Genomic DNA, 19057 nt, shown 5'->3' with positions numbered 1-19057 from the left:
ACTGTTAAAATGCCTTGTGTGGTTTTTGGTAGTAATTCTAATCCCAAAAACAAAGAATAAACTATTTATTCTTATTAAATTGTTTTTTTATTTAAAGAAATGAATAGATATGTTTTAATTTTTAAAAATCTCGTAAACGAGGACACCGATGAAGTCAATCTGCGCGAGACGAACGTATTTTCGTCCGACAAATATTATACCGCTGTTAGTTGTATCATGAAAATCACCCAATACGCAGTAAATTATTTAACTCAATGTGGCAATATTGGCTACGCTGCCAATGTGGTGCAGTCGTGCCGCATTATCACCTGATCTGCTGTTACCCGAATGTTCGCGACAGATACCGATACATCTCGAACTTTCTGGATTGAAAATACGCGACTATAAAAGCTGCCGCTAGTCAGTTAGTAATCATTAGATCTATGCCTTAGAAATGTTTTATTTTAATTTTAGTTATAATGCATTCGTTGTGATTATATGCTTGTAACTTTCAATTTGAAATATCCATCCATCCATCCATCCATTTTCCAACCCACTGAATCCGAACACAGGGTCACGGGGGTCTGCTGGAGCCAATCCCAGCCAACACAGGGCACAAGGCAGGAACCTATCCCGGGCAGGGTGCCAACCCACCGCAGTAAATTTGAAATAAAAATGTAACAAATTAATTTTGATGTCTTGTTCATTTGTTCAACGCCCCCCTTGTACTGCTGGGGGGTGGGGGGGGGGGGCACAGTTTGAGAACCGCTGGTCTAATACACCGATCAGTGGTCGACAGGCATCAATTCCCAGCCTCGCTGGTATTCCGGGTGCTGTCGGCAGGCACCTTTCAAGACGGCAGCCCCGATGAATTTCTTATGTAATTCGAATCCCAACCGTGAGCCCCGTGGGAATTGAAGCACTCAGGTAGGCGGATTCCAAATCCCTTGGCGCTCGATGCCCCGCCCACGCACTCGATTGGTTGCTTCCTGCCCCCCCGGGACGCGCGTTCTGATTTCTTATTCCTGGCAGCTGACCAAACAAATCTGGCGTCCTTCGCCCAGCCCCGCTCGAAACTTCCTTCCTTCCTCTGCAGGCGCTGATGGGACGGGGCTTTGGTGAGTCACAATCACGTAAGGAATGCGGCTTTACCTTTTGCAAAAGTAGTGAGATCTGCTGGGAGGTTCGACGATCTCCTTGTTCTTCTCCTCTTCTTCAGTAACACGCGCTGTCACCAAAGATGCTCAGAGCCTTACTGGCGCTGTTTGTCGCTTTCCCAGTTTTCTCGTTACAAGCCGACAGCGAGTCGCCCAGAGATGGCTTTTGTATTCTCAGTGACTGCTACACGATACACCAGGGGGCTGCAGACTTTGACACGGCGAGCGGCGTGTGCGGGACTAAAGGGGGCCACCTGATGACAGTCCGATCGACGGAGCAGAGCGGCATCATTTCAATCTTTATGGGTGCTCTGCAGGGTCACTTCTGGATTGGACTTGAGCTGCCCGCTGGTCGCTGTGGTGACCCTTCAAAAGCATTACGTGGGTACCGGTGGGTAACCGGAGAGGAAACTACGAACACCACGTCGTGGAAAACGCAGGACTCGACCGAGTGTGGCCAGAGGTGTGTCTCCATCTCCAAAGATCAGCTGTGGGAAGAAAGTTCATGTCTGGAGGCGGCTGATGGGTTTCTCTGTGAATTCAGGTTTAATAAAACCTGTGAGCCAGCTGAGCTGGACGGATTCTCGCTTACCTACTACACACCTTTAGGTTTTCAGACGACATACAGCCAAACTACTTTGCCACCTGGAACAGTAGCAATCATGTCACCCACTGGGTACAAACTGTACTGTGACATCAATGATTGGAAACCAGGTCCCTGGGACTGCCAACATGAAAACGGCGGTTGCAGCCACACGTGTACAATGGAGGGGGGTAATGCGAAGTGCATCTGCCCTGAAGGACTACAGTTAGAGGAGAACCAAGTGACCTGTGAGGCGCCCGATCCATGCAGGAGCCACCACTGTGCACACGTGTGTGTCCCTCAAAAGGACAGTTACAGCTGCCTGTGCCGAGGGGGCTACAAACTGGACCAGGATGGCACGAAATGCGTGGACGTGGATGAATGCAAAGAGGCGCGAGCCTGCAAAGCCGACCAGCTCTGCGTCAACACGCCGGGTAGCTTTCAATGCACTTGCCCACTGGGGTTCGAAATGGTCAGGGGCAAATGTGAAGATTACGCCCCCAGCTCGGATATGGTAAGGGCCAGGGGCTCATCGTGCCCACCGGGCTTGAAAATGGTGAGTGGCACGTGTGAAGACCGAGACGAGTGCGAATCCGCTCCATGTGAACAGGAGTGCACCAACACGCATGGGAGTTTCAGGTGTTCCTGTTCCGAAGGATTTCTTCTTAATAGAAAAGACCCCACGAAATGTGACAAACACTGTCAGTCGGAAAAGTGCCCGGCGATGTGCGATCCGAACGAGGGCAATTTGTGCGAGTGTCCCGATGGGTACATAATAGAGGATGAGGACACCGGCGTGTGTATTGACATCGACGAATGTGACGGCCAGTCGCTCTGTGACCACACCTGCACCAATACATTTGGGAGTTACGTATGTCTCTGCGAACATGGATTCAGGCTGGAAGACGACGGCTTTTCGTGCACAGCGTTACCCTCCACTAGCGTCACTCCTGTCACCGTCCACCAAGTGACCCCGACCACGGACATCCCCGTCAAAGAGCAACCGGTGATCTCACCCGTTGCGCTCCTGGTGACTGTCATCAGTGTCCTCATCCTGGTGGTCTTAATCTTCTGTACGCACCGAGCGTTAAGGCAGAGGGCGAAGTGGGACACCGCGACAGAGTACAAGAGCGCCGAACTGGACCGGGATGGTGGGCTTCAGCAAGTCACCACCGAGAAATACATCAGGAAATATTCGTTCGTCACAAGTGATTTAAAGGCGCATACGTGACGCTCTGGACTACTTCTAACATCTAGGACTCTAATGGCTCGGGCACAGACTGTCGGAAATGATGCCCCCTTGCAACGAGAGGATTATAACGCGTATCATACCTGTATATGTGACCTAAAAAGGCACAAACTCGGGTTTGGAAGCAATTCTGACTAAACTTTACAACATGTGATATCGGAAGTATTTGTATTCTGCTCGGGTTACCGGCACGTTTGGATTGGGGTGCAGTCACCTGGCTCTACGGTTTCACGGGGAAGCCATTGATAGAAAACAAACATCGGGAATATGAATGACAGCAATTTAAAAGTTTCCTCCGAACAGCCCTTTAGAGTTTTAATTCTGAAACCGTTGTGGAGCAAAAAAATAATAATTTCAGGATTTGTGGGACCTGAAAACAGCTTGTGGGGCAAAATCAGGAATCGGCGATGGGCATTGTGCCAGCCTATTGAACACCTGCTTCACTTTGGGGGGGTAGTTTAAAAAAAAGGGAGGGGGGAAGGATGTGTTAAATACTTTAAATCACCTTAAGTAGGACTGGGGGTCTTAAATGCACTCGGGGAGTTGTCCAAACACATGTCTTTATCTTCAGACAATTGTATGAAGCTGCGGTAAAAGCAAATGAATTATAAAAGCTTTAATGACTTTGTTAATGTTTAACATTGTATTATATTGTGTTTATTATCGAGCAAAAATATTATTTATACCGCAATTAACATTTAATAAAGTGAAAGTGAGTGAGCTAAAGAATCCGAGTTTCTAAGTAAATGCAATAAAGCAGTAAATCAACATCTGCATTTAGTGGCCCTACTGAGCAGGAAGACTGCAGTTGAAGCCCACACGGGTCACACAGCCCTCGGTGAGTCCCCTGGCTTTGTGACGCTTTACTCCACATTCCTCCCTGTAAATTACAAAATTATAAACTGATGACTCAAAATTGGTTAAGCATGGATAAGTCTGGGCATGAGAATGCGGGAGTCTTCATCTGCAATAGACTGGCATCCTGTCTAAGGTTGGTTTCTGTCCAAGGTCTTATGGCACCAGGACGGGACTTGGATTGGAATAACACTGTAGGGACGTGTGTGAGGTGCATGTGGGGAGTCTTACCAAACTAACATCTGTCCTTTCATTATCTATCTATCTATCTATCTATCTATCTATCTATCTATCTATCTATCTATCTATCTATCTATCTATCTATCTATCTATCTATCTATCTATCTATCTATCCTTTTGTTTAGTGCTTATACTTATTTGCCTTTTATATGGTGCCTTTCATAGCTTCATATTTAAATTATCCTTTTGAATATTGTCTTTAATACTTATTTATCTATCTGGGTTTCATATAGTTCTTTTCATATGGGTGTCTGTACGTGTAAGTGCAGGACTGTAAGCCGAGTTGAAGCACGGGTAAAACGCCCACCGAAAGAAATCTGTCAATCCAAAAGTTCGTTTTAAAATATTTGGTGAAAATTCAAAGCAAACAATCCACACAAGAATAAAGAAAAAGGTTGTTACACACGTAGAATTAAAGACAAAAAATTAGAAACATTATCTTCTCTAAACTTTTCTTGTCAAACTTTAGTTATTTCTATATTTAAAGATGCTTTACTTCTTCTGTACGCTTTAAACGTACGGCGCTGATACATTCAATAAAGTGCGTTGTCTTTCATGTTACTTGGCACACAAGGCACGTTAGCACAGTTTAAAACCATGTGCCCTCTTCGCCTTACACCTGGCAAGGCAGGTCACGAACTGAATAGACTTTGTAGTCAGAGAGGCTAGAAAGAGTTAGAATATACCAATTCAATTCAACTTATTTATGGGGGTTGTAGGAACCTCCCATAGGCTATGCACTAATATTTAGGCAAACATTTATATAACTTAAATAACTAGCAAATGGCTCTTACAGTACTTGTGTGTGTTTGTGTCCATTATTTAGGTTTATAGGGTTATTACTATCAAGTGTACAGAGTCCAGTGAAATTCATACGTGCATTTGCTAATCACAGTAAATGTTATTTAATTTGATAGCCTATTGTAGCAACCCTGGGTCAAGGCCTGATAGGGTCCTACTCTTCGAGAAGCCACTGACCATCAGGGGACATGGGAATACCCCAGAAAGTGGGCTAAATAAACAGCTACGTGAAAAGCGTAAGTGGGGCTGCAGATATTGTACCCTCATAGAGAGCGGAGAGCGGAGTGAGGCGGATCTGGCTGGTTGGTTGGGGGGATGAAGCTGCTCAGAAGCTGTAGAAATCCTGGTGGAGACGTCACTGAAGAAGCCAATAGTCTTTTTTTTTTTTTAGGGCCACAGCAGCGGTCTGGCATAAGTTGGGTGAATCCGTTCTTCCGTCTCTCGTATCCGACAGGTCATTATAATAATGAAATAAAGTAGCAATATTTGTTTTCTTCTAAAATGCCCCAAAAACACTCCGCTGCAATTCTATCTTTTATAGGCGCCCTTCTGTGTGCGTATTTACGAGTAAAGTGGAGTTGAGCTTTGCCTGAAAAATTCTGCAATTGACGTGCAGTACCACTGGCGACCTGTAGATGTCAGTCGTGTCTCGTCAACCTTTTCAATTGCCGTTTGCCGAAAAAAGTCGAAGCAGTTTTATTATGGAAAGGCGATGACAGCTGAACTGAAAGCTTCTTTCTTTCTTTCTTTCTTTCTTTCTTTCTTTCTTTCTTTCTTTCTTTCTTTCTTTCTATAATAAGGTAGACATTTTTGAAAAAGATTCTTAGAAAGAATTTGCACACTATGAAAGATATTACAGTATCTTTCATAATGTGCAAATTTTCTTTCTTTCTCAAAAATTCAAAAATATCTACCTTATTATGGTATCTTTCATAGTGTGCACATTTTCTTTCTTTCGTTCATTCGTTCGTTCGTTCTTTCTTTCAGTGTGTGAGCTCCCAAACCAAGGAGAAGGCTGGATATTAAAATTTCCTTCCTGAATAGGCAAACGTCGTCTGAGAGGGCATAAATTAAGAGTGTCGTGGCTTCTGAACAATAAAGGTGCAGGAAGGCCATTAAAATATTTCCATCCAGCATTTTCAAGGCACGTAAAAGGAAGCTTAATCATTATACTGAATGATGGCGGCCACCACACTCCAGGCTGCTGGGACTCCCTAGGACATTATATACATAAGGAAGTTGATAGAAATTGGCAATAATATGTTTTAGAAGTTTAGCAGTTTTCATGCAGTAAGCATTTGTCAGTTTGGGGGGGGGGGGGGGGGCATGTCAGAGAGAGAGAGAAAGCGAGCGATTTAGTCCTACAGACACATACTATAACATACATAGACAGGTATGTCAAAAGGTACTTTACAATGGGAAATAATTTGAATCCATGAAAAGACAGACACGTGAAAGGCACTATATAACATAGATAAGAAGATCCTATAAAATACACCTTTTTTAATTTAAAAGTCTGATCTTTCTTCTGAGGCCTAGTCAGGCCTTACACCTCCTCTTTTTCCTGGGGTCAGGCTTGCCTTGAGGTGGGATTTGTTTTTTGGGTAGTTTTGTCGGCCTCACCCCTATTGGTTATTTTGTGCCGCTAGAGCAGTCGCGACATTTGAGAAGTAGGCAAATGAGTGAGCCACGTGGCCCAAGAATGATTGATGATAATAATTTATGGAGGTACACGCGGTGTCTTGGCTTGTTGGGTTCTTACAGACTTTGTTCATCATCTCCTTTTTATTTATCTCTCCAACTTCAGCTTGTCGCAGTCCTGTTTACATTTTTCTGCCTGTGAGGAGCCGCTGTCTGAGAAGGAAATTCCGGGAAAAAGAGAGGAATGTCGTGGAATGAAAGGCAAACCTCCAGCAGCTGCCTTGAGTCATTTAGTGTCGCTTTTGTGAGATACCATCAAGGTCGACATGGCCAGTTAGAGATCAAGGAGGGTTACTTTGGGGGGGGGGTTCGCTGTAGGTTTGCAATTAGTGGCTGCCTAAAACTTAAAACTTAACCCAGGCCGGGTGGCACTGTGATTTTATCCCACGGGCAGACAGATGCCAGGTGAGTGAATGGAAATAAAGCAAAAGTGCATGCCATCTGACAAAGGGTTGATTGTTACACACCCAAATCTCCGCTATGGCAAAGATTCATTTTACATGCAAGGATACCAACACTTTCATTTTACAGTACGTAAATGGCACAATCACATAACATACAAGACTTGTTTGGAATATTATTCCACCTCTGTCAGATCGATATCTATCTTTTAACAGCGTTTCCAAAACATTCCGCTGTTCTGTTGATGCTTGCTGATCTCTGCCTGAGCGCCATCATCTGGCAGCTCTTAGGGAGTGAAGACGGCTCATGAACTCTCCTAGACCCTGCTGAGGTCGGCAGTAGTCTCCTAAATTAGGAAGAAGCTCATCAAATTCTGTTACCCATTTGAAGAGTAGGACAGCATTTGTGTCACTCTGAGATTTTTGAGCCAGTGCTCCATTTAATGAGTGTCACAAAATCCCACCTTTACAGGACCACCATGATGTTATATTAGAAAGAAGAAAAGAGAATTGTATGTTGTGTTGCAAACAAGAAAGAGCCCTCTTTGGGAGAACTTCGTTAAATTAATACACGTCTTTGAACTGGGACTTGTATCTTTCTTTCTTTCTTTCTTTCTTTCTTTCTTTCTTTCTTTCTTTCTTTCTTTCTTTCTTTCTTTCTTTCTTTCTTTCTTTCTTTCTTTCTTTCTTTCTTTCTTTCTTTCTTTCTTTCTACTATGTAAATGTTTAACTCCAAAGTTAGCTGCCTACATTTTTATAACAAACAAATTCAAGGTGGAGTCATTTTCAAAGTTCAGATTGAGGCCAAGCTAGAAGGGAAGTCAGATACACGAGTCCTTGTCAGATTTCATAAATACTGAGAGTCTCAAGTCAACGTTGTTGTTTATTTCTACACAGGATTTATCAGAGTTTCAATCCCTTCTTTATCTTTTTTGCGATGACCTTACTCCATAATTTTGTAGTCCTGGCAGAGCAAACGGATTGGGCGACAATTCTGAATTTTATTCAAATTCTTTTTTCAACTCTGCGGGTTGTCTTTCCATTCCACTACTTCTTGGAGGATTTCCAGTAATCCATATTTAATTGTATCCCAGAATGTGATGTAAAATTCGGTCGGCAATCCATCGAGTCCTGGGGTTTTACTTTTCTGGCGCTCTGTCAGGGCTTCTTCAATTTCCTGTACAGTTTTTGATTGTCCCATTTCTCTTTGGTTTCATTGTCCAATTCTCTCTCGAAATTGCAAAGTATTGGGTCATTGATGTGCATTGATGTCTCCTTCGGGCGTAAAAAGTCCCTGGAAGTATTGCGTTATGACCGTCTTCTTCCTCTTCCTCCGTGTTTTGCAGAATGTCGTCTTGATCGATGAGTTCTTTTATATGTTCTTTCCTTCCCCTCTCTTTAGTATTTTTGGAAGAAGAATGTTGTGCATTTTTTCCCCCTTCGTCTTCTTTTTCTTGGACCCGGCTTTGGAATTTGATCTTCTCTTCTTTTGCCTGGTATATGTTTCCTATCTCTGTGTTTGTCTGTTGTATTTCTTCCTCCATTATAATGCCTTTGCTCTCGAGACCATAGATGATGAAGAGTTTTGTTTTCTTTTCATTTCTATGCCTATCCTTTAGAAGAAGGTTCTTGTCTTCTCTCCTTGATGAGGTCCCACCATTCACTGGTTTGTTTATAAAAATCCTTTAACGTTACCCATTATTTATACTTGTTTTCATATTCTGCCCTGATTTTATTGTCCTCCAGCAGTTTCATGTTTAGCTTCCAAAAACTTTTATTTCTATTCTATTTATTTCTAGACTCCTTTCCGCCATTTCCCCTGTGCTCCTCATGGTTTAATACGCTGAATTGAAGGTGTCATTGGAGTTGAATACATCTGCAATCTCCCATCATGGCAGCATAACGATACCATAGATTTTTTAAGTGAAGTTAACACAACATACTTGGTGCAGTCATTTAGCTTTAGAAGTCCCATCATTAGTTCAGTGGAGGTCATCTGTCTGGGGTTTCACTTTGATTGCATCTGAAAGGTCCAACTTGAGCTGTGTTCAGTCAGTATGGTGGTCTAACCTACACAGTGAAGACACAAGAACACTCCAAGCAACTCCATGAAAACCACAAGTTAGGAGATGGGGAGAAGAAAATCACCAAGTCGATGAATATCCACTTACATCAATCATGGAGAAATGGAAAGACTGCCGCATGGCTGGAAATCTCCTAGAAAAGGCTGTCCAGAAGAAGAGTGAGGGAGGCCACCTAGAAACCTTTGAGAACTCTAAAGAAGTCACAAGCTACAATGGATAAGACTGGAGAAACTGTGTAGACAACTATTGTGTCATCAGTGACAGCTTTATAGGAGAATGGCAAAGAGGAACAACCACACAGGACATCTCAGCAGGAGGCACATAGGAGACTCTGAAGTCAGTTCTGTGGTCTGATGCTAAGCACATTATCAAAAACGAGCTGGATCTAATCATCCGAGATGAATGCGCGCATTTGCACTGACTGAAAAGCCCATATATATTGAGTCTAGAAAACATGATCAGCAAGTCTTTAATAGGCTGTAACAAAATGACAAAAGAACGGGCGCATTTTTTTTTCCACACAAGCGGCGCAAGACCTTTCATTCAAAGGACATGCAAAATTTCAAGATTTAATATGCACAAGGGGTAACACTGCAATAGCAGCCCAAACCAGAAAAGACGGCTGGCAAAAAGTGGCCGACAAATTAAACGCTAAGTAGTGTGCATTGTACTTACTGAATTCAGCGTTTCATTTCCTATGTGTCAGATTAATTATTATTTAATATGTCATAATTCCAGATCAAACATGAGCACAAGGAGAACATGGGAACAGGTTAAAGTGAAGTACAAGAACATACTTCAAACTGGTAAATATTGGTATATATAACTATTTAAAGAATTGTTGACATAAATAATCATATATAATATAAAAAACACTAATTTTTAAAGCTAATAAGAAGGCAGACAAGCAAAAAACAGGTGGAGGTCCACACGGTCCAGACGTAACCCCTGCAGAAGAGTTGGCTCTCCAGCAAAATGCCCATCGCCCTGTTTCTGAGGGTATTCCAGGGGGAAGCTCCTCCTCAGAACCAGTGGCAGAATGCAGTGGTCACTTCATTTCAAGTAAAGGATGGTCATTGGATATATTTGTCCTCCATGTGTGCCATAGGTATATTCCATATAGCCCTCTTTTTTTTTTTTTGAGTCAGTTGCAGGGAATGTCATATCCCTTGAACCTGTGTCTGACCAACGAGATATTGACAAAGGTCAAATATTTGATGAAGACACTGTGTCTGATTATTCATCAGGAGGTGAGGTACATTTTCCAAATAAAGTTTGATCAAACTCCACTCTGATCAGTCCCATGTGCCCGAATCACATTTGGATATCCTGGGTAATGAGAATGTTAGGCTGATTGTGAGATTCTTCATGGAACTGTGGGTGTTTTAGCCTGTGTATTACCTACCTGCAATGGCATGAAACGCCTCTTTTATTGTCTGCACATGCAGGTGTCCAGGAAACACTATGAAAACCCGAAGGAAATATTTCAGAACCAGACTTTACGAATTGTCTGACAAACTGCACTTTTAGATAAATGTTCTGCATCGCCTACAGTATATAAAAAAGTGTCGCTTGCAAAAAACCTCAAAGCAATGCTTACTGTCTGTGTGGTTGTGAGAGCCCGACTTCACTGAGTTTGACTTCGAATATAAGGTGCTAGTAAATCTTTGAAGTACAATATTCCTCCTCGGCTAAAGCGGTATCTTTCGAAAAGAATTTCCTCCCGGAGCAATAAAGGATCTTTCCAATCGCGCAAAACCCTCTCTATATGAAATTCTCTTCTTATAATTTGCGCACCGATATCAATTGGTCGCTCATTCATGAACGGCAAAGCCATGACTGAGCGAATTCCACGCATGGACACTGATTAAGTGTGTGAGCTAATCCTTGTTTACATCGAACAAACCTGCTCCGAGCAGCTTTGAGGATTTGGATGTGTTGCTATGACAACACATCCAGCAAGAGTTTCGAAAAGCCAACAGATCCAGGATCAGGCCAAATCATCAACAATTACATCCGGCTAAACGAGTAATCCACGTACGAAAAATACCCCCCAGAACACAACTAATCCTCAACACAGCATAAAAATGAAAATATTACAAGTACGGAGCAGAATTTAACAGAAGATGATATCACATTCTGGTTTCCTCCCACAGTCCAAAGACATGCAGGTTAGGTGCATTGGTGATCCTAAATTGTCCCTAGTGTGTGCTTGGTGTGTGGGTGTGTGTGTGTGCCCTGCGATGAGTTGGCGCCCTGCCCGGGGTTTGTTCCCTGCCTTGCACCCTGTGTTGGCTGGGATTGGCTCCAGCAGACCCCCGTGACCTTGTAGTCAGGATATAGCGGGTTGGATAATGGATGGATGGATGATATTCCATAATATGATTAGGATTTGTTTAGACTCCTGGAGACCTCAGCCATCAAGCTGCCTCCCCCAATTGGCCATCCCACAGCTAAGACAGTTCTGGGCCAGCCAATCCAATAAAAGGACCCCTCCACCCGAAGATTCCTGCGATCCTCCATCAGGGATGACTTTACCTTAGGCAGGCAAAACAACTTGGCAATTGGGCCATGGCACCAAGTGGCACATTTGAGTACCGAGAAGATAAATGGAATAGGTGAGGGTTAGTATCCAATTCTAACTATCATGTTACTTATGTTTTAGTGCTAATGACTAACAACAGAGATGCAGTCTGTACAGTTAATCAGCAGCTCTAGTCAGGGTGTGCTAAACTGAGGTAGTGAGTCTTCAGCCAGGACTTAAAAGCTGAGACCGAAGGGGCATCTCTTATAGTAGCAGGCAGACCACTCCACAGTTTAGGGGCCCTGTAACTAAAAGCTCGACCTCCCAATGTTATTTTATTAATTCTTGGAATCATAAGCAGACCGGCATCTTGAGACGTTAATGTGCGCTCAGGTTTGTAAGTCATGATAAGATCAGACAAGTAAGCCGGATCTCCGCCATTTAAGGCTTTCTATGTTAAAAGGAGGATTTTGAAATCTGCCCTAAACTTAACCGGGAGCCAATGTAAGGATTTAAGAACTGGAGTTATGTGTTCATATTGTCTTGCTCTTGTAATAATTCTTACAGCCGCATTTTGGATTAACTGGAGGCTGTATAGAGAACAGTTTGAACATCCAGTGAACACCACATTGCAGTAGTCAATCCTACTAGAGATAAATGCAGGAATTATTTTCTCAGACTCCTGTTTATTAAGAAAGTGCCTTAATTTCCCAACATTTTTAAGATGGAAGAAACAAGATTTGGACAACTTTGTAATGTGTGCTTTAAATGACATGCTACAGCCTAAGATAACTCCTAGATTGAGAGCTGATTCAGTAAAATTAACAGGGATTCCAACTGAGTTAAATGATGACCAAATATTGTTGTGATCAGTGTCATTCCCTCCAACAATTAACATCTGTTTTATCTGTATTTAAAGACAAGTAGTTCTCATCCATCCACTCCTTTAATTCACTAACTAATTAAAGACAACATTGGAGAAACTTCATTTGATCTAAAAGAAAAGGTATAACTGGGTGTCATCTGCATACGAGTGAAAATTAACATTATGTTTCCTAATGAGAGATCCCAGTGGAAGCATGTAAAGTGAAAACAGTAAAGGTCCCAGTACTGAGCCCTGCGGGACACCATATTGAACTTCTGTGTATAATGATGGAGTCCTGTCAGCACATTTTGGTACCTATTGGAATTGATTTGATAAATAAGAACTAAACCAAGTGAGCACGGTGCCTGTAAGCCCAACATCATTTTCTAGCCTGTGCAGTAAAATAGAACAGTCAATGGTGTCAAATGTGCACTTAAGTCTAACAACATAATTACAGTTAAGTTTCCTTCAACAGAGGATATCAGAATGTCATTTACAACCCACGTTAGTGCCGTTTCTGTTCTATGACCAGTGCAGAAACCAGACTGGAATTTCTCAAATAAACTGTAATGCGTAAGCTGTGACTGAAGCGGATTGGCGACTACTTTTTCTAGTATTTTAGAGAGAAAGATTACATTTGAAATGGGTCTATAATTATTAAGTATGTGTGGGTCTAGGTCTGACTTTTTAAGTAATGGTTTAATGACTGACACTTAGTGCATCAGATACTGTGCCATGCAATAATAAACTATTGATAATGTTTAGAATAGGAGCTGATGATATGCAGACTTTTCACACGTCCATCAAAGACAAATGGCGCTTCTTCTTTTTTCGGCTGCTCCCGTTAGGGGTTGCCACAGCGGATCATCTTTTTCCATATCTTCCTGTCCTCGTCATCTCGCTCTGTTACACCCATCACCTGCATGTCTTCTCTCACCACATCCAAAACCTTCTCTTAGACCTTCCTCTTCTCCTTTTCCCTGGCAGCTCTATCCTTAGCACCCTTCTCCCAATATACCCCTCATCTCTCCTCTGCACATGTCCAAACCAACGCAATCTCGCCTCTCTGACTTTGTCTCCCAACCGTCCCACCTGAGCTGACCCTCTAATGTCCTCATTTCTAATCCTGTCCATCCTCATCACACCCAATGCAAATCTTAGCATCTTTAACTCTGTCACCTCCAGCTCTGTCTCCTGTGCCACTGTTTCCAGCCCATAAAACATAGCTGGTCTCAGTACCGTCCTGTTGACCTTCACTGTCACTCTTGCTGATGCCCGTCTGTCACAAATCACTCCTGACACTCTTCTCCACCCACTCCACCCTGCCTGCACTCTCTTCTTCACCTCTCCTCCACAATCCCCGTTACTCTGTACTGTTGATCCCAAGTATTTCAACTCATCCACCTTCACCAACTCTACTGCTTGCATCCTCACCATTCCACTGACCTCCCTCTCATTCACACACATGTATTCTGTCCTGGTGGTCCTACTGACCGTCATTCCTCTCCTCTCTAGAACATATCTCCACCTCTCCAGGGTCTCTATATACAGATAATCAAAAGGATATTCCTATTAGGTCCTGCGGTGGGTTGGCACCCTGCCCGGGATTGGTTCCTGCCTGGTGCCCTGTGTTGTCTGGGATTGGCTCCAGCAGACCCCCGTGACCCTGTGTTCGGATTCAGCGGGTTGGAAAATGGATGGATGGCTGGATATTCCTATTAGAGTGTCTGGTGAGTGCCTGTGGAATGAATTCGTTCGGACAGCTTTTCCAGGCTATGCAGAACATTGAAAGATCATTAAAAAGAAAAATATTAACGGGACTCCCTTTCTAATCGGCAGCATCCAGACATTCGGGTTTGGTGATCGGCCCGCAGCTTTTCAACAAGGTGCCCTCACTTGCACTTTCTTTGTGTGACTTACTGGCCTCCAATTTAAAACAGAGCCACAAAAGGCTTACTTTGCGTGTGTGAAAGAAAAAAAAGATTAACTGCTTGCCAGTTACTAAGGGATAAGAAAACTAACAAGGCTGTTTTGCCGTAATGGCAGGCTATTCATACAGGCGTCTCTCATAAGGCAGGGTGCAGTAAGCTGACCAAGGACAATTTCTTTTTATGGAACTCCTCCGTTAGACACAGGAAAGATGATTTTTCCTTCTTTACAGTCCCATCTGCAATATACACAAAATAGAAACGGTTAGCCGATTCACGCAATGTAAGATGAATTGCTTAGATAAACATAATGTGCTTCTTGATAAGGAAGGGGAAGGGGAGGGAGGAAAGATATTAAAAGCCATTTAAAACGGGGAACTTTGCTCTTCTGCCTTGCAATGCATGAATCCTGTGTACTCACCGGTGCCTGAATAAAGACTGATTGATTGAACTATTCCTGTCTTCCTCAGAGATCTCCTTCCACATGCATCATGGATTTTAGAAGAGTCCTGTTCTTGTTGCTTTCCTTTCAAGTTTCAGGAGTTGACAGCGAGTCGTCCACAGCAGGCTTGTGTATCCTCAGTGACTGCTACACGATACGCCAGGGGGCGGCAGACTTCGACACGGCGAGCGGCGTGTGCGGCGCTAAAGGGGGCCACCTGATGACAGTCCGATCGACGGTGCAGAGAGACATCATTTCAATCCTAAAGGACAACCTGCAGGGTCGCTTCTGGATTGGACTTGAGCTGCCCGCTGGACGCTGTAGCGACCCCTCAAAAGAACTACATGGGTACCGGTGGGTAACCGGAGAGGAAACTACGGACTTCACGGAATGGAGAGCGCAGAACTCGTCAGAATGTGGTCGGCGGTGTGTCTCCGTCTCCAAAGATCAGCTATGGGAAGAAAGTTCATGTCTGGAGGCGGCTGATGGGTTTCTCTGTGAGTACAACTTTAATGAAACCTGCCAGGCCCCTGAGATGGAGGGATTCTCGTTTACCTACCACACACCTTTAGGTTTTCAGGCGACCGACACAGCTCACGTGCCACCTGGAACAGTAGCAATCATGTCACCAGCTGGATACAAATTGTACTGTGACATTAATGAGTGGAAGCCTGGTCCCTGGGACTGCCAACATGAAAACGGCGGATGCAGCCACACGTGTGACATGGAGGGGGGTAATGGGAAGTGCATCTGCCCTGAAGGACTACAGTTAGAGGAGAACCAAGTGACATGTGAGGCGTCCGATCCATGCAGGAGCCACAACTGTGCGCACGTGTGTGTCCCTCAAAAGGACAGTTACAGCTGCCTGTGCCGAGGGGGCTACGACTTGGACCAGGATGGCTCGACATGCGTGGACGTGGATGAATGCAAACAGGAGCGAGCCTGCAAAGCCGACCAGCTCTGCGTCAACACGCCGGGTAGCTTCACCTGTGTCTGCCCATCTGGGTTTGAAATGGTCGACGGTGAGTGTGAAGACACAGACGAGTGCGAGTCCGCCCCGTGTGAACACCACTGCACGAATACGCATGGGGGGTTTGAGTGTTCCTTCTCTGAAGGGTTTCGTCTAAATGAATATGATAAAACGACATGTTACAGCGTCTGTGAAGAAGAGACGTGTGAAGTGATGTGTGATCCGAAAAACAGGGACGTATGTGAATGTCCAGAAGGATACATACTCCATATGGAGGAGGACACTAACGTCTGCATTGACATTGATGAATGCGACCTTGGAATGTTTTGTCAGCAGCTGTGTAAGAATTCATTTGGAAGTTACACCTGTTACTGTGAAGATGGATACAAACTAGAAGCTGACAACTATACATGCACAGAAGTACCAGACACAGAAGATGGCTCCGGATTAACAAGCATCACTCCGTTCACCGAAGACTCGGTGACTCCGACTACTAACATCACCGTCACTGAGGAGTCGGTGATATCAGCCGGGGCACTCCTTGGGATCGTCATTGGTGTCCTCGTCACTGTCATCTTGGGGTTCTGCGTTGTGCACCGGGAGTTCAGATAGCGGGCTAAGTGCGACATGGCAACGGATTGTAAGATCGCCGGTTTGGACAGGGACTACGGGCTTCAGCAAGTCACCACCGAGAAATACGTCAGGAAATACTCGTTTATTACAAACGACTTAAAGGCATATACGTGACACGCCAGGGGAATGCGTCTGCGGGCGCCAGCGGGCTCCAGTGTTTTCTTTGAAAACGATGCCACTTTGAAACGTACGTTTCTGACGGAGAATCTGCTCCTATGTTTCTAGAGATTTGATTTATTTATATTTATATGCGAGTGGCGCAGAGGTAGCACTGCTGCCTCGCAGTTAGGAGACCCGGGTTCACTTCCCAGGTCCTCCCTGCGTGGAGTTTGCATGTTCTCCCCGTGTCTGCGTGGGTTTCCTCCGGGCGCTCCGGTTTCCTTCCAAAGTCATGCAGGTTAGGTGGATTGGTGATTCCAAATTGGCCCTAGTGTGTGCTTGGTGTGTGGGCGTGTTTGTGTGTGTCCTGCGGTGGGTTGGCACCCTGCCCGGGACTGGTTCCTGCCTTGTGCCCTGTGTCTCCAGCAGACCCCCGTGAACCTGTTTTCAGATTCAGCGGGTTGGAAAATGGATGGATGGATATACACACACACACACACATACACACACACACATATGGGTATGTATGTAGATGTATGTGTGTATATATAGATCTTTCTTTCTTTCTTTCTTTCTTTCTACTATGTAAATGTTTAACTCCAAAGTTAGCTGCCTACATTTTAATAACAAAACAATTCAAGGTGGAGTCATTTTCAAAGATCAAATTGAGGCTAGAAGGGAAGTCAGATGCACGAGTCCTTGTCAGATTTCTTAAATACTGAGAATCTCAAGTCAATGTTGTTGTTTATTTCTAGACAGGATTTATCAGAGTTTCAATCCCTTCTTTTATCTTATTTGCGATGACCCCACACCATAATATTGTAGTCTTGGCAGAGCAAAGGGATTGGGTGCCAATTCTGAATTTTATTCAAATTCTTTTTTGGGGGATGAGTGTGATGAGCCCATCTTTTCAAGTCTGTGGGGTGTCTTTCCCTTCCACTACTTCTTGGAGGATTTCCAGTAATCCATACTTAATTGTATCCCAGAATGTGATGTAAAATTCGGTTGGCAATCCATCGAGTCCTGGGGTTTTATTTTTCTGTCACTTTTTCAGGGCTTCTTCGATTTCCTGTAGACTTATTGATTGTCCCATTTCTCTTTGGTTTCCTTGTCCAATTCTCTCTCGAAATTGCAAATTATTGGGTCACTTTTGTGCATTGATGTTTCCTTTGGGCGTAAAAAGTCCCTGGAAGTATTGCGTTATGACCTACGAAACACGGAGGAAGAGGAAGAAGAAGAATGTCGTCTTGATTGAGTTCTTTTATATGTTCTTTCCTTCCCCTCTCTTTAATTTTTTGGAAGAAGAATTTTCTAAATTTTTTTTCCCCTTCTTCTTTTTCTTGGACCCGGCTTTGGAATTTGATCTTCTCTTCCTTTGCCTGGTATATGTTCCCTATCTCTCCTCAGCACTTGGGGACAGTTTCTCTGCAGAAAGCCCTGGAAGGTTTGTGGGGGAAACATGAAGGCAGCAAGATGTGGAGAAATCCTGGAGGAAAACCTTGATGGAGTCTGCAAGAAAGTTCAAAGAAAATTGGATTTCCAGCAAGACAACAAGACAACAAACCTAAGACTACTGCACCTTTCTAAATGCAAAATAAAAGTAAAAAAGGTCAGTAACTGAAACAGTGGATTTAAAATGTTTCACTGATCTATACTAATAACAGGCAAAGCCCTCACTGACTGACTCATTCACTCACTCATCACTAACTCTCCATCTTCCCGTGTAGGTAAAAGGCTGACATTTGGCAGGCTCATTCCTTACAGCTTACTTACAAAAGTTAGGCAGGTTTGATTTCGAAATTCTACATGTAACGGTCATAACTGGAACCTCTTTTTTGTCCATATACTGTAATGGAATGGAGCTCGCTGGCCGTGGGAGGTGGAGTTGCGTATCGCGTCATCACGCCTCCTACATAATCACGTGAACTGACTGTGAATGCAGTACGTACAAAACAAGGAAGAGCCACAAAGAGCGCTGAAGAAAACATTCATTACACAATTGAGAAGGCAGCGAAATAATAAGAAGCGAGCGAGTGACGCATACAAGCATATTCATAAGTGCAGCTACTGCAGAAACAAAACATGGTGTAAACCGTAAGTTTAAATTAAATTTATAGAAATGCTCCCGCTGCTGTTTGCAATACCATATTCGCGACATACAAGTTTAATGAGAAGACACGAGGTATAAACGAGACTTAGAGCGCCTTATATGAGCAGGCAGTCAGCTAAAGAAGGGAATCAATAAATAACTATATTCGTAATAAACGAACAAAAAATAGCAGAGAATCCGCGGACTACATAAAGGAAATGGGTACCTGAACAGAAAAGTGAGTCTCAAATAGCTACACAATAACTATAACAATCATAATAAACGAACAATAAAAGAATACAGAACCGCTAAGCAAGGAGAAAGGACGGCCTTGTATGGCGTTCGTTTATAAAACAGCGGAGAGTCTGTGTAAAGGCAGCTTCACAAAAAAACAGATCCTTAACAAATTGCTATTGGTATATTTTCCCTCAATTTAAAAAGGTTTCCTTTTCTTCTT

The 19057-nt window shown here is 43.6% G+C and overlaps 2 protein-coding genes across 2 annotated transcripts; both read left to right on the top strand.

Moving 5' to 3' along the window:
- Window positions 1-1035: 1035 nt before the first annotated feature.
- Window positions 1036-3749, top strand: LOC114665991 (thrombomodulin-like). Its single transcript, XM_028820682.2, has one exon. The coding sequence runs from the start codon at window positions 1220-1222 to the stop codon at window positions 2948-2950; it is 1731 nt and encodes a 576-aa protein (XP_028676515.2). The 5' UTR covers window positions 1036-1219; the 3' UTR covers window positions 2951-3749.
- Window positions 3750-14727: 10978 nt separating this feature from the next.
- Window positions 14728-16844, top strand: LOC114665689 (thrombomodulin-like). The gene has a single exon (XM_028820304.2). The coding sequence runs from the start codon at window positions 14859-14861 to the stop codon at window positions 16389-16391; it is 1533 nt and encodes a 510-aa protein (XP_028676137.1). The 5' UTR covers window positions 14728-14858; the 3' UTR covers window positions 16392-16844.
- The last annotated feature ends 2213 nt before the right edge of the window (window positions 16845-19057 follow it).

This window comes from Erpetoichthys calabaricus, chromosome 15, assembly GCF_900747795.2.
Source record: "Erpetoichthys calabaricus chromosome 15, fErpCal1.3, whole genome shotgun sequence".
In the NCBI taxonomy this organism is placed as follows: domain Eukaryota; kingdom Metazoa; phylum Chordata; class Cladistia; order Polypteriformes; family Polypteridae; genus Erpetoichthys; species Erpetoichthys calabaricus.
The sequence above is the reverse complement of the archived record's forward strand: the minus strand, read 5'-3'. Positions and strand labels throughout refer to the sequence as shown.